At 45.5% G+C, this 23,643-nt stretch overlaps 1 protein-coding gene across 3 annotated transcripts; it reads right to left on the reverse strand.

Annotated features, from left to right (window-relative positions):
- Nucleotides 1–310: 310 nt before the first annotated feature.
- LOC121567199 (von Willebrand factor A domain-containing protein 5A-like) lies at nt 311–22,310 on the reverse strand. Of its 3 annotated transcripts, none has more exons than XM_045214246.1 (18): nt 22,164–22,310; nt 17,699–17,749; nt 10,524–10,726; nt 9,613–9,835; nt 8,976–9,145; nt 8,622–8,736; nt 8,253–8,428; nt 7,977–8,065; nt 7,570–7,714; nt 6,445–6,524; nt 4,475–4,589; nt 4,158–4,316; nt 3,814–3,917; nt 3,267–3,484; nt 2,766–3,053; nt 1,369–1,526; nt 944–1,067; nt 311–678 (listed from the first exon to the last, which is right to left on the reverse strand). In XM_045214246.1, exons 2-18 carry the CDS (start codon nt 17,739–17,741, stop codon nt 599–601), a joined length of 2,490 nt encoding a protein of 829 aa, XP_045070181.1. In that variant the 5' UTR covers nt 17,742–17,749; nt 22,164–22,310; the 3' UTR covers nt 311–598. The 3 variants fall into 3 exon arrangements, with proteins under 3 accessions (XP_045070181.1, XP_045070182.1, XP_045070175.1); XM_045214247.1 differs by having other exon boundaries at nt 2,778–3,053; nt 8,976–9,151; XM_045214240.1 differs by having other exon boundaries at nt 8,976–9,151; nt 22,164–22,309.
- Between the last annotated feature and the right edge of the window lie 1,333 nt (nt 22,311–23,643).

Below are 23,643 nucleotides of genomic sequence, written 5' to 3' on the forward strand. Positions count from 1 at the left end.
AACAGCTTCTACCCCCAAGCTATGAGACTCCTGTACATCTAATTAAATGGCTTCCCAGACTATTTGCATTGACCCCCCCCCTTCTTTTACGCTGCTGCTATTCCCTGTTTATTATCTATGCATTGTCACTTTAATAACTCTACCTACATGTACATATTACCTCAATTACCTCGACTAACCGGTGCCCCCACACATTGACTCGGTACCGGTACCCCCTGTATATAGCCTCGCTATTGTTATTTTACTGCTTATTATTATATATTTTTTTTATGTATTCTTTCGTTAAACTGCATTGTTGGCTAAGGGCTTCTTAGTAAGCATTTCACTGTAAGGTCTACACCTGTTGTATTCGGTGCATGTGACAAATAAAATTGGATTTGATTTGACAATGAGATACATAAGTGTGCTAACAGTAAATTACAGTAGACTATTATAGGTAAGAGGTTGATAATTAGGCTTGTTCAGACCGGTACAGTTGCTAGCTCCACAGGTTGCTTGAAGCAGGTGACTAAAAGCAGGCAGGGAAGCGTGTGTATCTGACCCCAGGTAGAGTAGCAGGCGCATGGGGCACAGAGAGAGGACAGGCAGGGTGAACCTCTCAGAGCCCCAGGGGGTCTTTCTGCACCTGGCAACCCAGAAGGTTATTTCCAGCCTGGACACACTCGGACACACTGGCCACTGAAACACACAACATCACCAGAACAGGTATCATTATACTGTGGCATCATGGTGGCAAGGATGGGCAAAATGTATCTTCAACACTTGTTTGAATACAAAATACCACCAACATTGTATTGTGAATGATTATATTTAAAAAAAACAAATATATTTGTCATTGTATCCCTACTAGGAAATTGCTTTCACCTAAACAACATATTTCCAATCAGGGCAGATGAAGGACAAGAGTATAGATGCCAGGACTATGAGAGTAAACTATAGCTACCTTTCTGAGCCTGGATCCATGATGCTGCCTTCATGGCCAGAAACTGCCATTCCTCCTGAGCCTCCATCTTGAAACCATAGAGCCATACCAGGGCTAGAACCGTGGCCCACACCTCATGGTCCACCTGAGAGAGAGAGAGAGACGGAGAGAGAGCAAGAGAAAGACAGATGGAGAGACAGAGCGAGAGAGAGAGAGAGGAAAGAGGCAGAAGATAAGGACGCTGAGACATGGGTATTTTGGGGAGATTCAGTTCAATGGTCATCATGCCTTTGTCCAGAGCTGATGGTCTTTCTATAGAGCACACGTGCAGATACTCTGTGTGAGTGCATCATCTTGCAGCAAGCTCATCTGCAATATTTTCGGTTCATCTTGCTGCCTGTGGAAACGCCATATCACTGAGTGTCAGTTGAACTCTGTGGACCTACCTGTGCAGGCTTTGGCTTGGCCACCTCCTCCTCAGTCTTCCCCAGCACCTCAGCCAACGCTGCCTCCAGAACCCAGGAACCAGAGGCCTTCTGAAGGGAGATCAGCTGGAGGAGAGGGTCCCTCACAGGCTTAGAGGTTGGGGCTGGAGAGTCAAAGTCTGATGGGATGGGAAAACATAATGGTCAGAAATGGTTACAAATGATCAAAATGCTTACAACCCTAACCCTAACCGTTGCAGTAAAATCCTTGAGCTGTGCTTGAGTATTAAAGTCACAATAAAAATAGTAACAATTAGCATGTATTTGGAATTAGGTTAACACAGACATTAACTCTTAAAATGACCTTCCTAACAGTCTTTGTCACAGTCTAATACTTCTAAAGCATCCAAACCTGAAACCCAATGTAAATTGGTTATGTTAGTGCCGTACATTCCCATTTCCCCTTTGCCAAGATAATCCATCCACTTGACAGGTGTGCCATATCAAGAAGCTGATTAAACAGCATGATCATTACACAGGTGAACCTTGTGCTGGGGACAATAAAAGGCCACTCTAAAATGTGCAGTTTTGTCATACCACACAATGCCACAGATGTCTCAAGTTTTGAGGGAGCATGCAATTATCATGCTGACTGCAGGAATGACCACCAGAGCTGTTGCCAGAGAATGAATGTTCATTTCTCTACCATAAGCCGGCGCCAACGTAGTTTTAGAGAATTTAGCAGTACGTCCAACTGGCCTCACAACCTGCAGACCATGTGTATGGCGTTGTGTGGGCGAGCGGTTTGCTGATGTCAACGTTGTGAACAGAGTGCCCCATGGTGGTGGTGGGGTTATGGTATGGGCAGGCATACGCTACGGACAACCAACACAATTGTTATTTGAATATCATGATGAGATCATGAGGCCCATTTTCTTTAAGGTATCTGTGACCAACAGATGCATATCTATATTCCCAGTCATGTGAAATCCATAGATTAGGGCCTAATTAATGTATTTCAATTGACTGATTTCCTCATATGAACTGTAACTCTGTGAAATCAATTAAATTGTTGCATGTTGCGTTTATATTTTTGTTCAGTATAATTCAACATTAACAATTATTTTGTTTCCAACATTTCTGTAAAAGCTATGAAATGTGAAAATGATCAAAGTTATGAAATGTGTCAATTCCACATTGTCAAATTTAATTATTATTTGAATTGACAATGAAATTAATAAAACATGTAGTTTCATCAAAACATGCAGACTTTAAACATGAACCCATAAGATCACTATCTTAATACAAATTAACAGTATTATTATTAACTCATAATAGTGATATGTAAGCATATTGAAATAGAGTCATGAACTTGAGACATGCAACTTGTTTCTTAACCAAATAGACTTGGTGCTGACCTTCAAGCTTACTCTTTTTGCTGAACGTTAACCCTTCGCCTGGGGTATACATATCAGCTTGGACATCCTTTAACCAATTCATTTTAATGGCACTCCCCAAAATGATGTGCTCGGGGCTGGACCGAGCCTTTCCACATCCCATCATTATGGGCTTGGGGCTGGAGAGAGCCCTTCTCATTTTTAGCACGGGGCTGGACCGAGCCTTTCCACATCCCATCATTATGTGCCTGGGGCTGGAAGGAGCCATACTACACGCCATCATCAAGGGTATGGGGCAGTGATACAACTCTGAGAAAGAAGGGAAAAACACAGGTCACTGGGTTACAAACAAAGGTACACGCACAGAACACATTAATGACTAAACAATGACGACTCCGTCTTACACGTGCAGAGGGCACAGTTTGCGACACCACAGCTCGTGGTTACCACTTATTTAGCGCGGTTTACATATATGCATAAAATCATTTCCTTGCACAGCCTCTCTGTAACACACACACTCACTCGGCGTGGGGACTTGTCTGCGTAGCAGCTGTCCTTGCAGGGCCTCTCCATCTCCTTTGTGGACAGCGATGAAGGCAGTAAAGGCACTGCTCACTCCTGATTGGACGCTGAGCTCTACCACCTTCTCTTTCACTCCCTCCTTCTCCCCATCCTGCTCCCTCTCTTCCACCTCCAGGGATCGGATCAGGGTTCGAGCCCCCAGCCTGTGGACGGTCAGTCTGGAGAGGAGGGACAGAGAGAAGAAGAAGTGGGAAAAAGGAGAGAGAGAGAGAGAGAGAGAGGGAGAGAGAGAGAGAGAGAGAGGTTGAAGGTGGGAGGAGGGTTAGAGAGATTAAGTTGGTAGAGTGGGGGAGAGGAGGGTTGATGATAAGTTGGGGGTACCTACAGTATTAAATGTATCAAATCATATAACATAACTGAAATGCATTAGAAGTGCTGGGACAGATTCTGTTAATGGAACGTCATGGCAGTCTTGCCTGTAAATAGTGGCACGTTCCCTTAATGCATCTGACCAAGGCCTGCACAGTGTAAACAGTGTTGTTTTTACCCAGTGTCCTCTGCAGGTTTGAGACTGAAGCTCAGCTGATTCTCAACAGGCTGCTCAGCCAGGCTGTACTTCACTGTCACCGAGCCCTCTGTGTCCCCTGAGCTCTGAGAGAGGGAGAGAAGGAGAGAGAGAAAGACAGACAGACAGACAGACAGACAGACAGACAGACAGACAGACAGAAGGAGAGAAAACAAGGAAATACAGGGTTGAGTTAAAGACGTGGACCGTGACCCAAAAAATTGTTGTCTTGCAAATAAGTTATGACCTTCCCAGTGTCCTTTGAACATTGACACACTGTATGTTCAACAATATTAACACTCATAACATGAAGGCAGAGCCCTCACCTCCCCAGTGAGCTGGGCATACAGAAGTGCCCTTTGACCCTGGAAGAGCACTCTGATTGGTGGAGATAGAGGGGTGACAGACACCTCCTTTGGGACATTCCACTTGACTGAGATGTCCACCACAGCAGGCTGCAGGGCAAACCGGAGGGACTGCATCACCTGAGGGAGGAGAGTGAAGGAGGGGGCAGAGTAAAAAAAGGAAATAAAAAGGAAAGAGAAAAAGCAATAGAGAGAATAATGGAGGTGATGAAAATGTTTGTAACCAATACAGCCCTCTCTTTACAGACACACACACACACACTAATAAGCTCTCTTACTTTGGGCTGCATCCTGTCCTGTCCTGTGATAAACTGTGCATGCCCTCCGGCCTGTTTGGCCACCCCAGAGATGAGAGCAGTGCTGGCCCCCTCCCCAATCCCAAAGGAGAAGCACCTGGCAGGGACACACCCAGGAAACAGTATTATTGTTGTGGTTGTTGTCAAATACTAAAATAAGGCTATCAACCAAATCCCTATCACTTGTATCATTTTCTTGTGCTTGTGGGCTGACTGAATTAAAACATAACTGTACAGGAAGAATCATCAATACAAAAGCTTTCATTTTCTCACAGGGGTGAAAAAACCCTAACCTACATAACTCGCCCACACTGCTGCTCACAGACAGGTTGGGTAGGTTTACTTTAGATTGGGTTTTACAATGAATCTTTTGAGTCAAATAGACCAGTGGTTAGAGCATTGTTGATATACACTACCAGTCAAAAGTTTGGAAACACCTACTCATTCAACGGTTTTTCTTTATTTTTACTATTTTCTACATTGTAGAATAATAGTGAAGACATCACAACTATGAAATAACACATATGGAATCATGTAGTAACCAAAAAAGTGTTAAACAAATCAAAACATATTTTATATTTGAGATTCTTCAAATAGCCACCCTTTGCCTTGATGACAGATTTGCACACTCTTGGCATTCTCTCAACCAGCTTCATGAGGTAGTCACATGGAATGCATTTGAATTAACAGGTGTGCCTTCTTAAAAGTTAATTTGTGGAATTTCTTTACTTCTTAAGTGCAGTCGCAAAAAACATCAAGCTCTATGATGAAACTGGCTCTCATGAGGACTGCCACAGGAATGGAAGACCCAGAGTTACCTCTGCTGCAGTGGATAAATTCATTAGAGTTACCAGCCTCAGAAATTGTAGCCCAAATAAATGCTTCACAGAGTTCAAGTAACAGACACATCTCAACATCAACTGTTCAGAGGGGACTGTGTGAATCGGACCTTCATGGTCGAATTGCTGCAAAGAAACCACTACTAAAGGACACCAATAAGAAGAAGAGAAATGTTTGGCCAAAGAAACACGAGCAATGGACATTAGACCGGTGGAAATTTGTCCTTTGGTCTGGAGTCCAAATTGGAGATTTTTGTCTTTGTGAGACGCGGTGTGAGTGAACGGCTGATCTCCGCATGTGTATTTCCCACCGTAAAGCATGGAGGAGGAGGTGTTATGGTGTGGGGATGCTTTCTGCTGACACTGTCTGTGATTTATTTAGAATTCAAGGCACACTTAACCAGCATGGCTACCACAGCATTCTGCAGCAATACGCCATCCCATCTAGTTTGGGCTTATTGGGACTATCAATTGTTTTTCAACAGGACAATGACCCAACACACCTCCAGGCTGTGTAAGGGCTATTTAACCAAGAAAGAGAGTGATGGAGTGCTGCATCAGATGACCTGGCCTCCACAATCCCCCGACCTCAACCCAATTGAGATGGTTTGAGATGAGTCAGACGGCAGAGTGAAGGAAAAGCAGCCAACAAGTGCTCAGCATGTGAGAAGTCCTTCAAGACTGTTGGAAAAACATTCCAGGTGAAGCTGGTTGAGATCATGCCAAGAGTGTGCAAAGCTGTCATCAAGGCAAAGGGTGGCTATTTGAAGAATCTCAAATATAAAATATTTTTGGATTTGTTTAACACTTTTTTGGTTACTACATGATTCCATATGTGTTATTTCATAGTTTTGATGTCTTCACTATTATTCTACAATGTAAAAAATAGTAAAAACAAAGAAAAACCCTTGAATGAGTAGGTGTGTCCAAACCTTTGACTGGTACTGTAGTTTCCACTGGTTTACTTTCCAGACAGGTGCAATGGCCTCTGTAACAAACTCTCTATTAAAACCAGGTAGTGTAAATATTTCACAGGTGGGAGGTAACAGAGCTAGCTATGGGATCTCTGCCCCAAGTAGGTAATGATAGGGGAAACAGTGCTTGTGGGTCTACCTGTGAGAACCAGCATTCGTCTTCACCAGATCCAGGACTTCCTTGGTGTTTCTCACCTCACCATCAGTGAACAAGAAGAGCTGAGGATGACAGAGGGTATGTTCATCATGTGTTAACGTTAAATAATGTATGTGCAGCCCTGAGGTATACTGAGTATGTTTCCCCAGTAACCAAAAAACACAGGTCTATTTGCTGTCCCAGTAAGCCAGGCGTGGTACTGCAAATACCACACTCAAAAGACACTGTTTGGTTGGGTGTAACTCTGTAACTAAACATGCCATTGGTTGGCTGTAACGCAGTAACTAAACATGCCATTGGCTCTCGTGAGGGGGGTGAATGTAGCGGACATGAGTTAGTCATGGTCTTGTCATGAGGTAGCCCCGCCTGCAAACTTCAGAACCAGTGTCTGTACTCGGCCCAGGCGGGAATGTCCTCATGGACTAAGACAAATGGTTGCTGCCGTGGGAGACCCAGGTTCATATCCCTCCCGTGTGTTCCACATGGAAAGGTGGGAGGAGTTTGAGGTGTTTCAGGAGGAACCTGTATGGATCTCAGTGTGTAAGGTATGTAGAAGGCCAATGAATGAGGTGATTAGAGGTTAGAACAAATATTAAAGTGCCACTCCACAATAACTGACAGATTTTTTTTAAACCACATTGTGGACCTCTCAGATAGTTGAGACACTAAAAAACAAACCTAGTCAAACATGGTACAGTTGTTCCTTTCACGTCATCGATAATACATCACATCATCTACATTTTTGGTAACCGTTATTATACATTACGTCATCTATACACGTATGCATAAACAAAACTAAGTAAAGTAGATAAAAGGACATTCAGGAACTTATAAAGAAACTTCTCTGTTGGAGGATACGTTGGCAGGCTTTAGCAGAGGCATTTACATTATTGTTACCTAATAACATTTCACACAATTTATTATTTTCAGCTAGATTGTTAAAATTAGCATTTTGGCTGGACAGCTGACGAAAAAGATCATCCCTAATGTCATTGTATAACCCACAGTAAAGCAAGGCATGAGGTTCTGTTTCAATGGAACCATCGTTACAGAAAGTACAGACATTTCTCTATGGGAGTGGTTGTGTATGTAAGGTGTGTAAGTTACCTGTCTGGGCTGGTCGGGGAGGCAGGGCTGGCTGTAGATATGTTTTAAAGGCTGGAGGATCTCTGTACCTCCCATGTCAGCACTCATTCCCTTCACCTTCTGTAGAGCCTCATCCATAGTCTTCTGGCTGTACTCCACACTCTTACTGACGTCCAGATAGACACACAAGGTCAAAGGGTCATCACCACTACATATTACAGACCGAAGCCATGGACATTTTCATCTTTAACCTACCTGCTGCAAATGATTAGATGTAAACATTAACTGTCACACAATGTCACTGTTTATCTTTGAATACGGATTACTTGGTGCAACATACATGATAAAACCCTAGAACGACATTACTAAATGTGTTTAGAAACAACTTGAACTGATTGAGACGGGGGTTGGAAGGAGAGAACACTCACGGAAAGAAGGACTTATAACTGGACCCAAAGCCGATGACGTTGAAGTAGCAACCCATTGGCAGGCTTTTCAGCAAGAGCAGCAGAGTATCCTGCAAGAGAGAAATCCAACAAGTGTCTTTACTCCTCAATAAACCTTATAGGACAGTCTTAAAGAACTAGTACAGAATAGTAACCACTGTGTCCTGGATTTCACTCCAAACTATCTCTTGGTGAATGCTGTGTAGCTTGAGCTGTTCATTTACTAGAATAGGATTGTGTGTGTGTGTGTATTCATACCCTGGCACTGCCAATACGGTCCTGTGCCCCAGACCCATTGTGCATGGGGCATCCCATGCTGCCAGAGCGATCCACCACGAATAGGAACTCCCCGTGTGAGGTCAGCGATGACATCACATCCTTGGGGAACTCTGGGTACAGGCTCAGCATGACCACTGGGTCACCCATCAGAGAGCCTGGGGGGAGAAAAGAAAGAAACAAAAGTAAGAAAGAAGAAAGGTCCAACAGTCTTTCTCCATTTCTACAGGACACCTCTCCATCTGTCTCACCATGTCATTCTCTGTAAACATGGATGAAGGTAGTAGACTAGACTACTCATTAATCTCATATACACCAATCTACAACAGAGTACACCCACCACCCACTCACCTGGCTTGGCAGAAGCCTGTCCTGCCTCTACTATAGCAGTAGGCTGATGGGTGTCTTGGTAATACAACAACAGCTCAACGTCCCGGTCAAACTGATGACCTGCAGCCAGACTGACCTGCAGTTAGAACAACATTCACATGAAGACAGAGCAGTCAGAGGGAATTTAACAACTATGAAGGATTCTGATGGTTCATGATGCTAGTGAGAGTGCAAGCACACAGACATACTGTACACACACACACACACACACACACACACACACAGACAAACCGTACACACACACATTCATATGTACGTAAAGAAACACACTTCCACATGCATATGAACACAAACACAGACAGACACACACAGTACCGTGGCTTGGGTTTTCTCTGTGTTGAGGTAGTTGAGTGGGTCCAGGGGACAGTTGGACTCTACTCTAGAGATGGGATGAGGGGACGACACGCGGGCACTGAGGGACAGACTGTAGGGCACAGAACCAGCGGGCACTGAGGACACCTGGGCACTGCCATCACTACCACTGTCTGACCCTTAGAGAGAGAGAGATGGGGTGAGGGAGAAAGGAAGAGAGAGAGATGGGGTGAGGGAGAGAGACAGGGTCAGGGAGAGAGGAAGAGGGAGAGAGAGAGACAGAAGAAAGAAGGAGAGAGAGGAGAGAGAGAGAGAGAGAGAGAGAGAGAGAGAGAGAGAGAGAGAGAGAGAGAGACCAACAAATTAGCATGTTTTTGCTCCAGCCCAGCACTACCACCTTTCAACTCACCAACTCACCAAGACCTTGATTCATTCACTCAGGTGTATTAAAACTGGACTGGAACTAAAGCCTACACCATCCAATGTGGGTCTCAAAGAGCAGGACTGAAGACCACTGCCCTATGGGACCAGGTACTGGTTCCTAGTCACACTGCTGCCCACATAGGTTTTAATTTGTTTTGCACTGCCCTATGATGTATTACTGGTTTGTGTCTCTCTATACAGGTGTCCATGTTCTTACCCTGGGGTTGGTAGCGGGGGTTGAGCACGGCAGGCAGGCAGAGCCTCAGGCTGTCGTCAGCCTGTACAGCCAGCTCTGTCACATAGTCCAGGCTGACAGAGGCCTTCTCTCCTGGAGGCAGACTACCCACACTCAGCTTGAACACGTCCGGGCTCTCATCACTCTCCTCCAATAGGAAGGCTTGCTGTCCCGAGCTCAATGCATCATCATACTGCTCCTGCGCCTGAGGGGGACAGAGGAAGACAGGGACGCATCATCAACCTGAGACACAGCATAGTACAGTAGCATACATCCAGGGGAGGGTGCTGTCTGACTGACACTAGTCAGGTCAATGGGGTTTGACAGAGAGTAGGATTTGACAAAGCAGTGGATGGAGAACCAGTTTTACAGGGTCAAAATCTAATACTGAGAGCAGAGAGCTGCTGGTTAACCAATAAGTGATAATAATAAGTAATGGATTGGATTTATATAGCGCCTTTCTACCAACTGAGGTACTCAAAGCAGTTTACATAGTAATGGGGAAACTCCCCTCATCCACCATCAATGTGTGGCACCCACCTGGGTGATGCACAGCAACCATTTTGTAACAGAACGCTCACCACACATCAGATCGCATGGTGGAGAGGAGTGATATATGCCAATTAGGAATGAAGGGGATTATTAGGTGGCCATGATGGAAATGGGGCCAGGTTAGTCGGCCGGTAACACTTAACACCAAGTTGCTCTTAAACCTGTGTAATAACACTGTAACTACACTAGTAACAACATTTGAACTAACATGTTATTGATTGGTATTAACATGAAATTAACCCAAATCCTGCTATAAATTTTACTTTTGTAGATCTCAGAAAATGTCTTAAAAATGTCTACAGTTGCATTTGTCTCGATGTTGACTTGTCATCTCTCCTCACCTTCTGTTTCTCCTGAACCTCAGCCACCACCTCAGTCTGTCCTATCTTGGCGCTGAACCTGCAGACAGCAGCCTCTCCTGGTAGAGGGAAAACAAAGATGGCCTCCAGAGGGCTTTTCTCCTGGTTCTCATACTGCAGAGTGGAGCTCACAGTGGCCACATGCCCCTGCACACTCACCTCCACAGCAATACTCTTCAGAGGCACTGAGAGAGGGAGGTATGGAGGGAGAGAGAGATAGATGGAGGAGAGAAAACTTACGATGACAATGTTTGGGAACCACTTGGAGATAGTAAATGTGATTTAACGCTCATCTCATGGAAATGTTTAATTTAGTTGTCACAAGCTGGGCTTGAACTCAGGTCTCAGATGTGGAGAGTTGGGTGTTCTACCCCTAAGCCACAGAGGAGGTATAGTAGGACCCAAACGAAACACTCAAGGCAATACTCCAGGCAAAGTAGATTTAATATAAAAAAAGGTATTTCTTTGCACTTCAAAAATAATCCAACAAAAGTTCTTCTCAGAAAGAGGTATACTAACAGAGGTACAGTAAACAAAACAGGAGGACAAAACAAAATAACTCCACGAGGGGAGAAAAACAAAATAAAGATAACTTAGAAAAGCTTACTCGGAAAGACTCTGTGGGACACAGCAGGAGACACATAGCCAGGACTCAAAGACCAAGTGAGGAACAAGGGGAAAAAACACAGCTAAAATACTCTAGGGGAAACAAGGCACAGGTGACCTGGATAAAGCTAATAAGGACACACGAGGAAGAACTAAGGCAGAGGGGAACACAGATGACCTCTAGAGGCCCGGAGACAAACAGGAGGCAGGAAGCTGACAGGACCCCCTCCTCTAGGAACGACTCCTGACGTTCCTTCCAGAACACCCTGGCCTCAGGGTGCGAAACTCTCGGATCAAACCTGGGTCCAGGATGTCCTTGGCTGGAACCCAGGAGCGCTCCTCTGGCCCGTAGCCCTCCCAGTCCACCAGATACTGCAGAGAGTTCTGGACCCTCCGGGAGTCCAGTATCCGGCGCACTGTGTAGGCTGGCTGGCCGTCAATGATCCTGGGAGGTGGCGGGGGTCTGCGTGGGGGGGCAAAGGGAGAAGACAAGACAGGTTTTAGTAGTGAAACATGGAAAGTGGGGTTAATTCTAAGGGAGCGAGGGAGAACCAAACGATAAGAAACAGGGTTAACTTTCCTTGCTATGCGGAAAGGGCCGATGTATTTCTGGGAAAGCTTCTTGGATTCGACCCGGAGGGGCAGGTTCTTGGTGGCCAACCAAACTCTCTGACCAGCTCGGAAACTAGGGGCCGTCCGGCGGCGGCGATTAGCCTGACTTTGGTATCTCTGGGAGGTCCGAAGGAGGGTACGCCTGGCCTTCTTCCAGGTCCGCCTACAGCGTTGGACAAAGCGCTGGGCCGAGGGAACACCAACTTGCGCCTCTTCCTCTGGAAATAATGGAGGGGTGTATCCGAACTGGCATTCGAAGGGGGACAATCCGGTGGCTGAGGACTGGAGGGTGTTGTGGGCATATTCCGCCCAAATGATATAGGTGGCCCAAGACGTGGGATTACTGGCCGCCATACACCGCAGGGTGGTCTCCAGATCCTGATTAATCCGTTCCGTTTGGCCATTAGACTCTGGATGGAACCCAGACGATAGGCTGGCTGTGGCCCCAATAAGCCTGCAGAAGGCCCCCCAAAACCGGGACGAGAATTGGGGACATCGGTCGGAGACAACGTCCAGGGGAATTCCAAATATCCGGAAGACATGGTTCATGAGGAGCTCAGCAGTCTCCTTGGCCGAGGGCAGCTTGGGCAGGGGAATAAACCGGGCAGCCTTAGAGAACCGGTCTACAACCACTAGGACGACTGTGTTGCCCTGGGATGGAGGAAGTCCCGTAACAAAGTCCAGAGAAAGGTGTGACCATGGCCTGCGAGGAACAGGTAAGGGATGGAGCAGTCCCTGGGGTCGCTGACGTGTCGACTTTCCCTGGTTGCACACAGGGCAGGCCTCAACATAGACCTGCACGTCCTTCTTGATGGACGGCCACCAAAACCGCCGCTGGAGGAATTCCAGTGTGCGAGCACTACCCGGATGGCATGTCAAGGGCGACTCATGACCCCACTGCAAGACGCGGGCCCGAACAGAGAGAGGAACGTACAGGCGTCCGGCAGGACCACCGCCTGGATCGGGCTCATGGACAAGGGCCTCTCGTACCCCTCTTTCTAGTTCCCACTGAAGAGGTGCGACGATCCTAGACCTCGGAATAATCGATGCCAAGGGCTTCTCTTGTATCTCGGGAGAATAGGCTCGAGACAGGGCATCCGGCTTGACGTTCTTGGTGCCAGGTCTGTAAGACAGGAGAAACTGGAATCGATTAAAGAAAAGGGACCATCGTGCTTGCCGAGGGTTCATCCGCTTTGCCTGTTGGAGATACTCCAGGTTCTTGTGGTCTGTGAGAACCTGGAAAGGATGCTGAGCCCCCTCAAGCCAATGGCGCCACTCTTCCAAGGCCAGTTTTACCGCAAGCAACTCTCGATCCCCCACGTGGTAGTTGCGCTCGGCCTCAGACAGGCGGCGAGACATGAAGGCACAAGGGTGTAATCTCCCATCCTCACCCCTCTGTGACAGGACGGCTCCCACCCCCACCTCTGAGGCGTCCACCTCCACCACGAAAGGTCTTTCTGGGTCAGGGATCACCAGAATCGGAGCAGAAGTGAAGCGGCGCTTGAGATCCTCGAAGGCCCCTGCTGCTTCCGGACCCCAGTGAATCTTGGTCCCTCCTCCCTTGGTAAGCGTCGTCAAGGGGGCTACCACAGAGCTGAAATTCTTAATGAACTTCCGATAGAAGTTAGAAAAGCCAATGAACCGTTGAACCTCCTTGACCGTGGCAGGTGTGGGCCAGCTGTGGACCGCTTTGACCTTCTTGGGATCCATCTCTAGGTGGCCGGGAGTGACAATAAACCCGAGAAACTGGGTCTGGGAAACATGAAATTCACACTTCTCAGGTTTAACGTAGAGGTGATTGTCAAGGAGCCTCTGGAGAACCCTGCTAACATGCCCCTCATGCTCCTTCAGTGACCTCGAGAAGATGAGGATATCGTCCAGGTACACGAAGACGAACAGATTAAGCATATCCCGGAGAACATCATTAATCAGGGCTTGGAATACTGCGGGGGCATTGGTGAGCCCGAACGGCATCACCCGATATTCATAGTGCCCCGTGGGCGTGTTGAATGCCGTCTTCCATTCGTCACCTGGCCGGATCCGCACGAGATGGTAAGCATTGCGGAGAGCCAGTTTAGTAAAAATGGAAGCCCCTTGAAGCAGCTCAAAAGCAGTGGCCATGAGAGGAAGGGGGTATCGATTCCGAACCGTGATCTTGTTGAGTCCCCGGTAATCAATACAAGGCCTAAGACCCCCGTCTTTCTTTTCAACAAAAAAGAAGCCCGCCCCAGCCGGGGAAGTAGAGGCACAGATGAGGCCGGCTGCCAAGGACTCCTTAATGTAGGTGTCCATAGCTGAGTGCTCGAGGGAGGATAAGGAAAAGATCCGACCTCTAGGAGGGCAGCAACCAGGGAGTAGATCAATGGCACAGTCATACGTGCGGTGAGGCGGTAAGGAAGTAGCCCGGGACTTGCTGAACACTGCCTTGAACCGATGGTAAACACTGGGGACTCGGGAGACGTCAACAGACTCTTGAAACTGGGTACTAGGGGCTGAGGGACTCTGAAGCATGCAGGTGAGTTGGCAAGTGGGACCCCAGCTTAGAATGGTGCCAGTAGGCCAGTCGATCTGGGGATTATGTCTGCATAGCCAAGGGTGACCCAGGATAATAGGATACTCGGGGAGTCAATGAGATAGAAGGTCTCCTCCTGCTGGTGTTGAAAGATGGTAAGTCGCAGGGACTGAGTCGCCTCTGTAACCTTTCCTGGTTCCAGAGGTCTGCCATCTAAGGCTGTAACTGCCTGGGGTTGAGGAAGTAGTTGGGTAGGGATCTTAAGTTCCTTAGCCAAGGTTAAATCCAGGAAATCACCTGCAGCACCGGAATCGATCATAGCCTGGACCCGATGCTGGTGGCCCTTCCAGGACAGAGTGGCTGGAATAGCTAAGACAGAGTTAGTAGGAGGAGCTCTAATTTTCCCCATCACAGCCCTCCTGTAGCTAGGCGGGGACAGGCGTTTCCCGAAAGCTCGGGGCAAGTGGAGCGGAAGTGGCCGACAACCCCGCAGTAGAGGCACCGACGCTCCCTCATGCGACGTTCCCTTTCGTTGGGAGAAAGCCTGGAACGGCCTAACTGCATGTTCTCCGGGGAATCCTGGAGCAGTTCAGGAGCCGGGGAAGCTCTGAATGACGGAGCCCAAACAGGAGAAACAGAGCTGCTCAGAGGAACTTGGGACTGAGACACCTGGCGGCGAGCCGTTCTCCGCTCTCTTAGACAATTGTCCAGGCGGATGGCCAAGGCTATGAGGGACTCGAGATCCCCAGCTGGTTCTCGGGTAGCTAACTCATCCTGAAGGGGCTCAGATAACCCTCCCTGAAAACAGACCCTCAGCGCTTCATCATTCCATCCGCTCCTTGCTGCTATGGTCCGGAATTCAATGGCAAAATCTGCCGTGTTTTGGGGACCCTGACGGAGAGACAGTAGGCGCTTGGAAGCTTCCCGCCCACTGACAGGATGATCGAACACCCGCTTGAACTCTTCTACAAATGCAGCGTAGGAGTCACAACAGGCCTCCTGGGACTGCCACACCGCAGAGGCCCAGGAGAGCGCCTTGTCTGAAAGAAGGGTAATGATGTAGGCAATCTTGGAACGGTCTGTGGGAAAACTTGAGGGTTGGAGCTCGAAGGTGAGGGAGCATTGGGTGAGGAAACCCTGGCAAGAGCTTGGATCCCCAGAAAAGGGCTTGGGAGGTGGTAGTCGGGGCTCCGCCAATGGAGAAGGCCTGTCGTCACTGGGGGGTGACCTGGAGTAAGGGGAAGGACCAGGGAGGCGTTCAAAGAGCTGGCGGAGGGAACTCATCATCTCGGCCAGGAGTTGAGAATGACTAGCCATCAGCTCCTCCTGTCGGCTGAGAACGGCTTCATGGCGCTGGAAAGATGCCTCATGTCGAGCGATCACCGCCAACAGGTCCTTGGAACTGAGTGTTTCTGAGTCCATGATTGACTTGGTCTTTCTGTCACAAGCTGGGCTTGAACTCAGGTCTCAGATGTGGAGAGTTGGGTGTTCTACCCCTAAGCCACAGAGGAGGTATAGTAGGACCCAAACGAAACACTCAAGGCAATACTCCAGGCAAAGTAGATTTAATATAAAAAAAGGTATTTCTTTGCACTTCAAAAATAATCCAACAAAAGTTCTTCTCAGAAAGAGGTATACTAACAGAGGTACAGTAAACAAAACAGGAGGACAAAACAATATAACTCCACGAGGGAGAAAAACAAAATAAAGATAACTTAGAAAAGCTTACTCGGAAAGACTCTGTGGGACACAGCAGGAGACACATAGCCAGGACTCAAAGACCAAGTGAGGAACAAGGGGGAAAAAACACAGCTAAAATACTCTAGGGGAAACAAGGCACAGGTGACCTGGATAAAGCTAATAAGGACACACGAGGAAGAACTAAGGCAGAGGGGAACACAGATGACCTCTAGAGGCCCGGAGACAAACAGGAGGCAGGAAGCTGACATTAGTGAAAAACAATATACAGTTGAAGTCGGAAGTTTACATACACCTTAGCCAAATACATTTAAACTCAGTTTTTCACAATTCCTGACATTTAATCCTAGTAAAAATTCCCTGTTTTAGGTCAGATAGGATCACCACTTTATTTTAAGAATGTGAAATGTCAGAATAATAGTAGAGAGAATGATTTATTTCAGCTTTTATTTCTTTCATTTGGTCAGAAGTTTACATACACTCAATTAGTATTTGGTAGCATTGCCTTTAAATTGTTTAACTTGGGTCAAACGTTTCGGGTAGCCTTCCACCAGCTTCCCACAATAAGTTGGGTGAATTTTGGCCCATTCCTCCTGACAGAGCTGGTGTAACTGAGTCAGGTTTGTAGGCCTACTTGCTCGCACACGCTTTTTCAGTTCTGCCCACACATTTTCTATGGGATTGAGGTCAGGGCTTTGTGATGGCCACTCCAATACCTTGACTTTGTTGTCCTTAAGCCATTTTGCCACAACTTTGGAAGTATGCTTGGGGTCATTGTCCATTTGGAAGACCCATTTGCGACCAAGCTTTAACTTCCTAACTGATGTCTTGAGATGTTGCTTCAATATATCCACATAATTTTCATTCTTCATGATGCCATCTATTTTGTGAAGTGCACCAGTCCCTCCTGCAGTAAAGCACCCCCACAGCATGATGCTGCCACCCCCGTGCTTCACGGTTGGGATGGTGTTCTTCGGCTTGCAAGCTACCCCCTTTTTCCTCCAAACATAACGATGGTCATTATGGCCAAACAGTTCTATTTTTGTTTCATCAGACCAGAGGACATTTCTCCAAAAAGTACGATCTTTGTCCCAATGTGCGGTTGCAAAACGTAGGTGTTTATACTTGCATACTATTGTTTGTACAGATGAACGTGGTACCTTCAGGCGTTTGGAAGTTGCTCCCAAGGATGAACCAGATTTGTGGAGGTTTTCTTTTGATTTTCCACATGATGTCAAGCAAAGAGGCACTGAGTTTGAAGGTAGGCCTTGAAATATATCCACAGGTACATCTCCAATTGACTCAAATTATGTCAATTAGCCTATCAGAAGCTTCTAAAGCCATGACATCATTTTCTGGAATTTTCCAAGCTGTTTATAGGCACAGTCAACTTAGTGTATGTAAACTTCTGACCCACTGGAATTGTGTTACAGTGAATTATAAGTGAAATAATCTGTCTGTAAACAATTGTTGGAAAAAATGTCCTAACCGACTTGCCAAAACTATAGTTTGTTAAAAATAAATTTGTGGAGTGGTTGAAAAACAAGTTTTAATGACTCCAACCTAAGTGTATGTAAACTTCCGACTTCAACTGTAAATGTGGTGGAATGTTCTGAAGTATTTCTTTAATAAAAATATATAAACAGCATAATGATGAGAACTCATGTCTGGGAGAAGGAAGAAACACAGACACCGGAGGTAAACAATCATTTCTGCTTTCAAACCGTACCTGGTTCATTCTTGACAGTTACCAATCCACAAGAGTCCACCATTTTGGCTCCTGTATGGGGAAGTCAGATGTCATATCATTGTCCTCTTACCGGCCTCTTAATTTAATGAAGTTAATTGCCGTGCAACAGTAAACAGTTAATCGTAATATGCCAAGTGTCTATGATAAATTGTTTTATAAAGGCAGCCACAGAATGTAACTACTGACTGTAGGAGGAGAGTCATTGAGAGGTTTATCTAACCATGTTGGCAGGGCTCTACAACAATGTTCCCTCCAATTGTTTTTGCCACTGAGAGCGTTTACTGTGAACGCTGAGGCTGTACCCATTTTAACTTACAGTTTTAACAGTAGCCAAGTAGATCTATTTGATAAAATGTAGCCTACCAGGGCCTACCATCAAAAACAATGGAGAAAATGCACCCCATAACATTTTAACATGGAAATAGCTGTTATATCATTCAGCCTTCAGTAGCAGCAAATGTGTGGTGTTCAATGTAGGACTACATTCCATGAGAATGTTGGAAAAAAATATGCAGGGTTTGACATTAACCTGCTCATCCACTTGTCCTTCAGACAAGGAGGCGACTGAAAACATTGTTGTGTTGTTTGATGCAAGAAACCACGTTACAAAATATCATGCATTATTATTCCCAAACCATTATTACAGAGAATCAGACAAATTATGCTACCCTTTTTAAAAATACAACATATAACTGGGCTAATAACTCACTAACTAGCAAAGGATATGAACAAAACGTGCACACGTGGCTACATGCATCTTTTTCTTTGATCTCAAAACAAGCGCATCTACTCATGACCACAGCTGTAAACACAGTCCAGTTCAAAGTAAATGGCACAGATCCACATATCCTTTCGGCAAACTCCAAGCGGGCTGTAACTTCCGTCTGGCCACTCTACCATAAAGGCCTGATTGGTGGAGTACTGCAGAGATGGTTGTCCTTCTGGAAGGCTCTCCCATCTCCACAGAGGAACTCTGGAGCTCTGTCAGAGTGACCATCGGGTTCTTGGTCATGTCAAAGTTGCGTCAATTCAAATCTGGCATTACGAACAAAAGAGGTCAACACGACTTCTAAGATATACTAGTTATTTTAATTAATGCAAAAACCTTCAATGGTAAATATGATGTTTCGTATATACGGGCTCTTTGAAATACCTCGCAGGGCACTTCAGAGAACTAATCCATTGTTTCAGATTCAATACTCAAATACTCTGACAGAGAGTTTCCCACCTCTCTGCTGACCAATTAGAGTAGACTTGAGCATGGTTTAAACTTACTCAGCCAATCCGTTGATGCATCTCTGTTACCAGGCATATGTCCATATCATAACAACCTGTCATAGTGAGAAGAGAGCCAGCTCCCTTAGACACCATTCCTACGTCCAAGGAAGGTTCACAGATCACAAAGAACCAGTATATTCCAGCATTTGGAGACACAAATCCCTATCTCACTTTACCCTCTAAAACAGCTCTTCACATCAATCACAGCTTGCCAGGTGTCACAACCTACATTAGCACAGTCCAGAATGCATTCTTTCTAAGTTAGTCATCCCATCAATTATAAAAATAATAACATCTCTCACAGTCACCTCCCTGACCAAGGCCCTTCTCCCCCGATTGCTCAGTTTGGCCGGGCGGCCAAAGGTGCTTCAACAAAGTACTGAGTAAAGGGTCTGAATACTGATGTAAATGTTTTATTATTTTTTATTTTTTATATATAGATTTCTAAAAACCTGTTTTTGTTTCGTCATTATGGGGTATTGTATATAGATTGATGAGGGGGTAAAAAACAACAACAATTGAATACATTTTAGAATAAGGCTGTAACATAACAAATTGTGGAAAAAGTCAAGGGGTCTGAATACTTTCCGAAGGCACTGTTTGTGTGCAGCGCACGTGTGATTAATAAACAACATAATGAACAAACAGCTTTGGGAATCCATCTGTATTTTGATCAATTATATAGGATAGATTAAAAAATAGCATAGTTACAACAACAATAAATGACTGGCACAAGCGGGCCACTGACAGGAATGATGGACTGGCCAGGAGTGTTTAACCTCCCCCTGGCAGCCCTGTATGTGGACAGGTGCATTCTAGTGCTGTTGTTGCCTCTTCAGAAAGTTGGTTTATTTGTTGGTCAATTGCACATTACTGTTTGAATAAATAATTTCATTTTAATAAAACATTGAAAAGCAAATTGTGAACTAAAAAACGAATGTGACCAGGCACATTTTTCACTGGCAGCCTTGCGACCAATTCAAAATGTGTGTCGCACTGCCGAGTCAAACGGTCGCAAATACAACTGTTTTGGTCGCAGTATCAAGCCCTGGTAGGTCATGCACCATAACTGCAGGTTGTTGATAAAGAATATTGCTTTGTACAGTAATACAATTTTGGTCTTCCCAGAACTTTCTTGTTCTCAACTCCAATGGCTGGATGCCGCTGGGGCCTGATGGATGTTTCCCTGCCTTGTCATCTGTCCCTATCCGAATGGCCTGTGCTACCTGGAACTTGCCTGCCAAGGAAGTCGTCTCCATTCTCCATCCTGTAGTGAAGTAGACGGAGAACAGCAAGAAGAATGTTCCAATCAGCGCTGGTCCCATGTCACAAGTCGTTGGAACCGAAGGCAGTGGCATGCTGCTAAGCGGACGGGGGTGACTGCGAGAGGTTCGGAGCAGATTGACATAAGGAATAGCTTCTCTGCACTGGTGCCCACCTGTGCCTTCATCGCTGGGATTGCCTGTGTCTGCGACGGCGGTGCTGACTCCAACTATGCTGACTCCAGCGGCGGCTTCAACGTCGAGTTCAGCTCCTTTCCCTCTCTCTGGATCTGATGGGGCACTGACTGCTGTGGTAGGTCTAGACCTATCGCCGGGAGCAGCGGGCGTATGCTATCCTGCTTCTCGTGGGCCCGTGAAAGGTTAAACAAATTGTGTGAGGGGTAGGAATGGCCGGATTTCTCCATGACCTTTTCCAGCCGTTGTATTGGGCAGTTCAATGGTGAAAAATGTCTCAGTCCCTGGAGCAAAAACGATGTGCTATCCAGGAGCACGAGTACAGGACATCAATAAGCTGCTCCCAAACATTTTAAACCAGCATCAGGATATTGAGTCTATCATAGTTCATGTGGGATTCAATGACATTATGAAGGGCAGCGCAGAACAGCTGAAGATGGATTTCAAAGAACTGATTGGGTCACTACTTGACACCAACAAACGCCCCATAATAGCTGGCCCTCTGCCCTCCCTAAATCGTGGCATTGAACGGTTCAGCAGACTTTTGGCCCTCCATAACTAGCTACGAGACTACTGCAGCTCTGTGGGTACATTTATTGACAATTTTGAAACCTTCTGGAAACAAAGCTTGTTTTAAAAGAAGGATCCACCCAAATCATTTGGGTTCCTGGATCCTTTCACAGCATTATAAGGCTGCGTTGAGACAATTAATTATCAATGACCCAAGCCCAGCTCAGCTAATCCCTACCATTGTGTTGCCAAGTTGTCCTAATGCAGTGGTTTCCCAACCTTTTTCAGTTACTGTACCACCAAGTACATTTTGCTCTGTTCAGAGTACCTATTAAGTACCTCCTAATGTGCATTTGACCAGTTAGCCTGTGGTCTCATGAGTCTTCTCAAGTACCCTCTGTGGATAGGCCAAGTACCTCCAGGGGTAGAATGCCAAGTAAATTGCAAACAATATATTCTGGGCACTATCAGACTACTCAAGATGTTTTGAAAAGGTACAAAATGGTCATGCAGAAACAGGAGAGTAACTGTAAATATTGGTTATGTACAGAAATACCTATATATTTTTGCAAAACCATTAAATGTATCTATGATAATATGTAGCCTAGGATGCCAAGTGGGCGCTAGATCTGCACCAGGCTAGATCTGCACATCGGCTGCCTAGGCTAGATAATGTGCTAATTTATAAATATTAATGATATAGAAGTTCAGTGAGTTTATTTTTCGATTTATCAGGGGCTGCTTCAGCACCCCTACTTCCCGCGGCTATGGATGGACGTGTCTTATATAAGGAAATGACAGGCCTAGTTCAAGTGGACCCTGTGAAATAGAGTAAAACACACACACACAAAAAATCACAATTGCCCCCGGTCTCCCCAACATGATTCATTTCTGAACGTTCTGTAACGTTGCGCACTCTAGAACAGACCCTGGGGCGTGGTCACTTTGCGTGCTACTCTACACAGTCATTACGTCTATTCTAGCAACCTAAACCAAACGTCCATAAAATAAGGATAGTGTGATATGTGGATGATATCGAATTGAATGGCTATTTCTGGCCACCAACAATAATAAGCAAAGTAGGTTAACGTCATTTCAACATATGTCGTCTGATCAAATGTAGAATATTTTGAGAACCTGAACGCTTTCACATTAATAGGCGAATCATCCCCATATGACGCAGTTCTGTAACATATTACCTTGACATCTGTGATAGGCTAGTTTTCAATGATTGCGTTTTACTGGTCCTGGCGATAAAATCCCACGGTTTCTACTTTCGTTTAGCATTAATATCCGAGTAACCTACTTCTTCTTGGTTTATTAAGAAAAACGTCAATCGTAAACATTTCATAGTCACGCCTACTATCTTCCTTGCCATTGGTGAAAAGACACATTGGGCCTATTCAACCAATCGTTGTTCTTGCGTCTGTAGTGCAGGTTTTTTCCTACCTTATAACGCTTTAAACGTATTATTAGGCATATATTTCTATAGGCTATAGCAATTCGTCAATGGACTGAACACTAAACATAGCTGTCTGGTCATTGTGCTTATAGCTGGTCAATTCATTGGATATCTCCTGTCAGATTGAAGTACGGTGTTACGACATTCAGCTGACCATATTAGGCTTAATAAAACGTTAAGGTTCTCTCTCACTAAAGCAGAAAAAACTCAAAGGCTTTTAGAGAATAAGTGAGTTGCAAAGGGGTCTGGACACTGTTGAAGCAGCGTAGAAGAGTGGCGTGTGGGGTTGATCTCGAGTGTAAGGCACTGCATCTCAGTGCTTGAGGCATCATTACAGACCCCCTGGTTCGATTCCAGGCTGTATCACAACCGGCCGTGATTGGGAGTCCCATAGGGCAGGGTACAATTGGCCCAGCGTCGTCTGGGTTTGGCTGGTGTAGGCCGTCATTGTAAATAATAATTTGTTCTTAACTGACTTGCCTAGTTAAATAAAGGTAAAATAATAAATCTGACAGTGTGAAGGATGCCAATGTATGGGGAGTTTCCCGGCAACTCCAGGGTTGTTTAGATTCCTAAACGTCGTCCAGAGTATGTGTTCCCGAAAACACAACCATAGTGTCTGTGTGTGGGCGGTCTTCTAGCCTACTATTCCTCATAAGGAGGTACCAAACACTCCTCGTGGACCCTATTAATCCGGTGTGTTCAACAGTGGCAGAAAAAGTATTTGAGTAAAGATACCTTAATAGAAAATGACTCAAGTAAAAGTGAAAGTCACCCAGTAAAGTACTACTTGAGTAAAAGTATGTGGTTTTACACATACTTAAGTATCAAAAGTAAGAGTATAAATCATTTCAAATTCCTTATATTAAGCAAATCACACTGCACTATTTATATATATATATATATATATATTTTTTTTTAAGGATAGCCAGGGCACGCTCCAAAACTAAGACATAATTTACAAGCAAAGAATTTATGTTTAATTAGTCTGCCAGATCAGAGGCAGTAGAGATGACCAGGGATGTTCTCTTGATAAGTGTGTGAATCGCACCATTTTCCTGTCCTGCTAAGCATTCAAAATGTAACTACTACGTCTGGGTGTCAGGGAAAAAAGTACATGATTTTCATTAGGTGAACGCAGTGAAGAAAAAGTAAAAGTTGTCCAAAATATATAAATAGTAAAGCAAAGTACAGATACCCAAAAACTACTTAAGTAG

This window comes from Coregonus clupeaformis, chromosome 5 (genome assembly GCF_020615455.1).
Source record: "Coregonus clupeaformis isolate EN_2021a chromosome 5, ASM2061545v1, whole genome shotgun sequence".
NCBI lineage: Eukaryota > Metazoa > Chordata > Actinopteri > Salmoniformes > Salmonidae > Coregonus > Coregonus clupeaformis.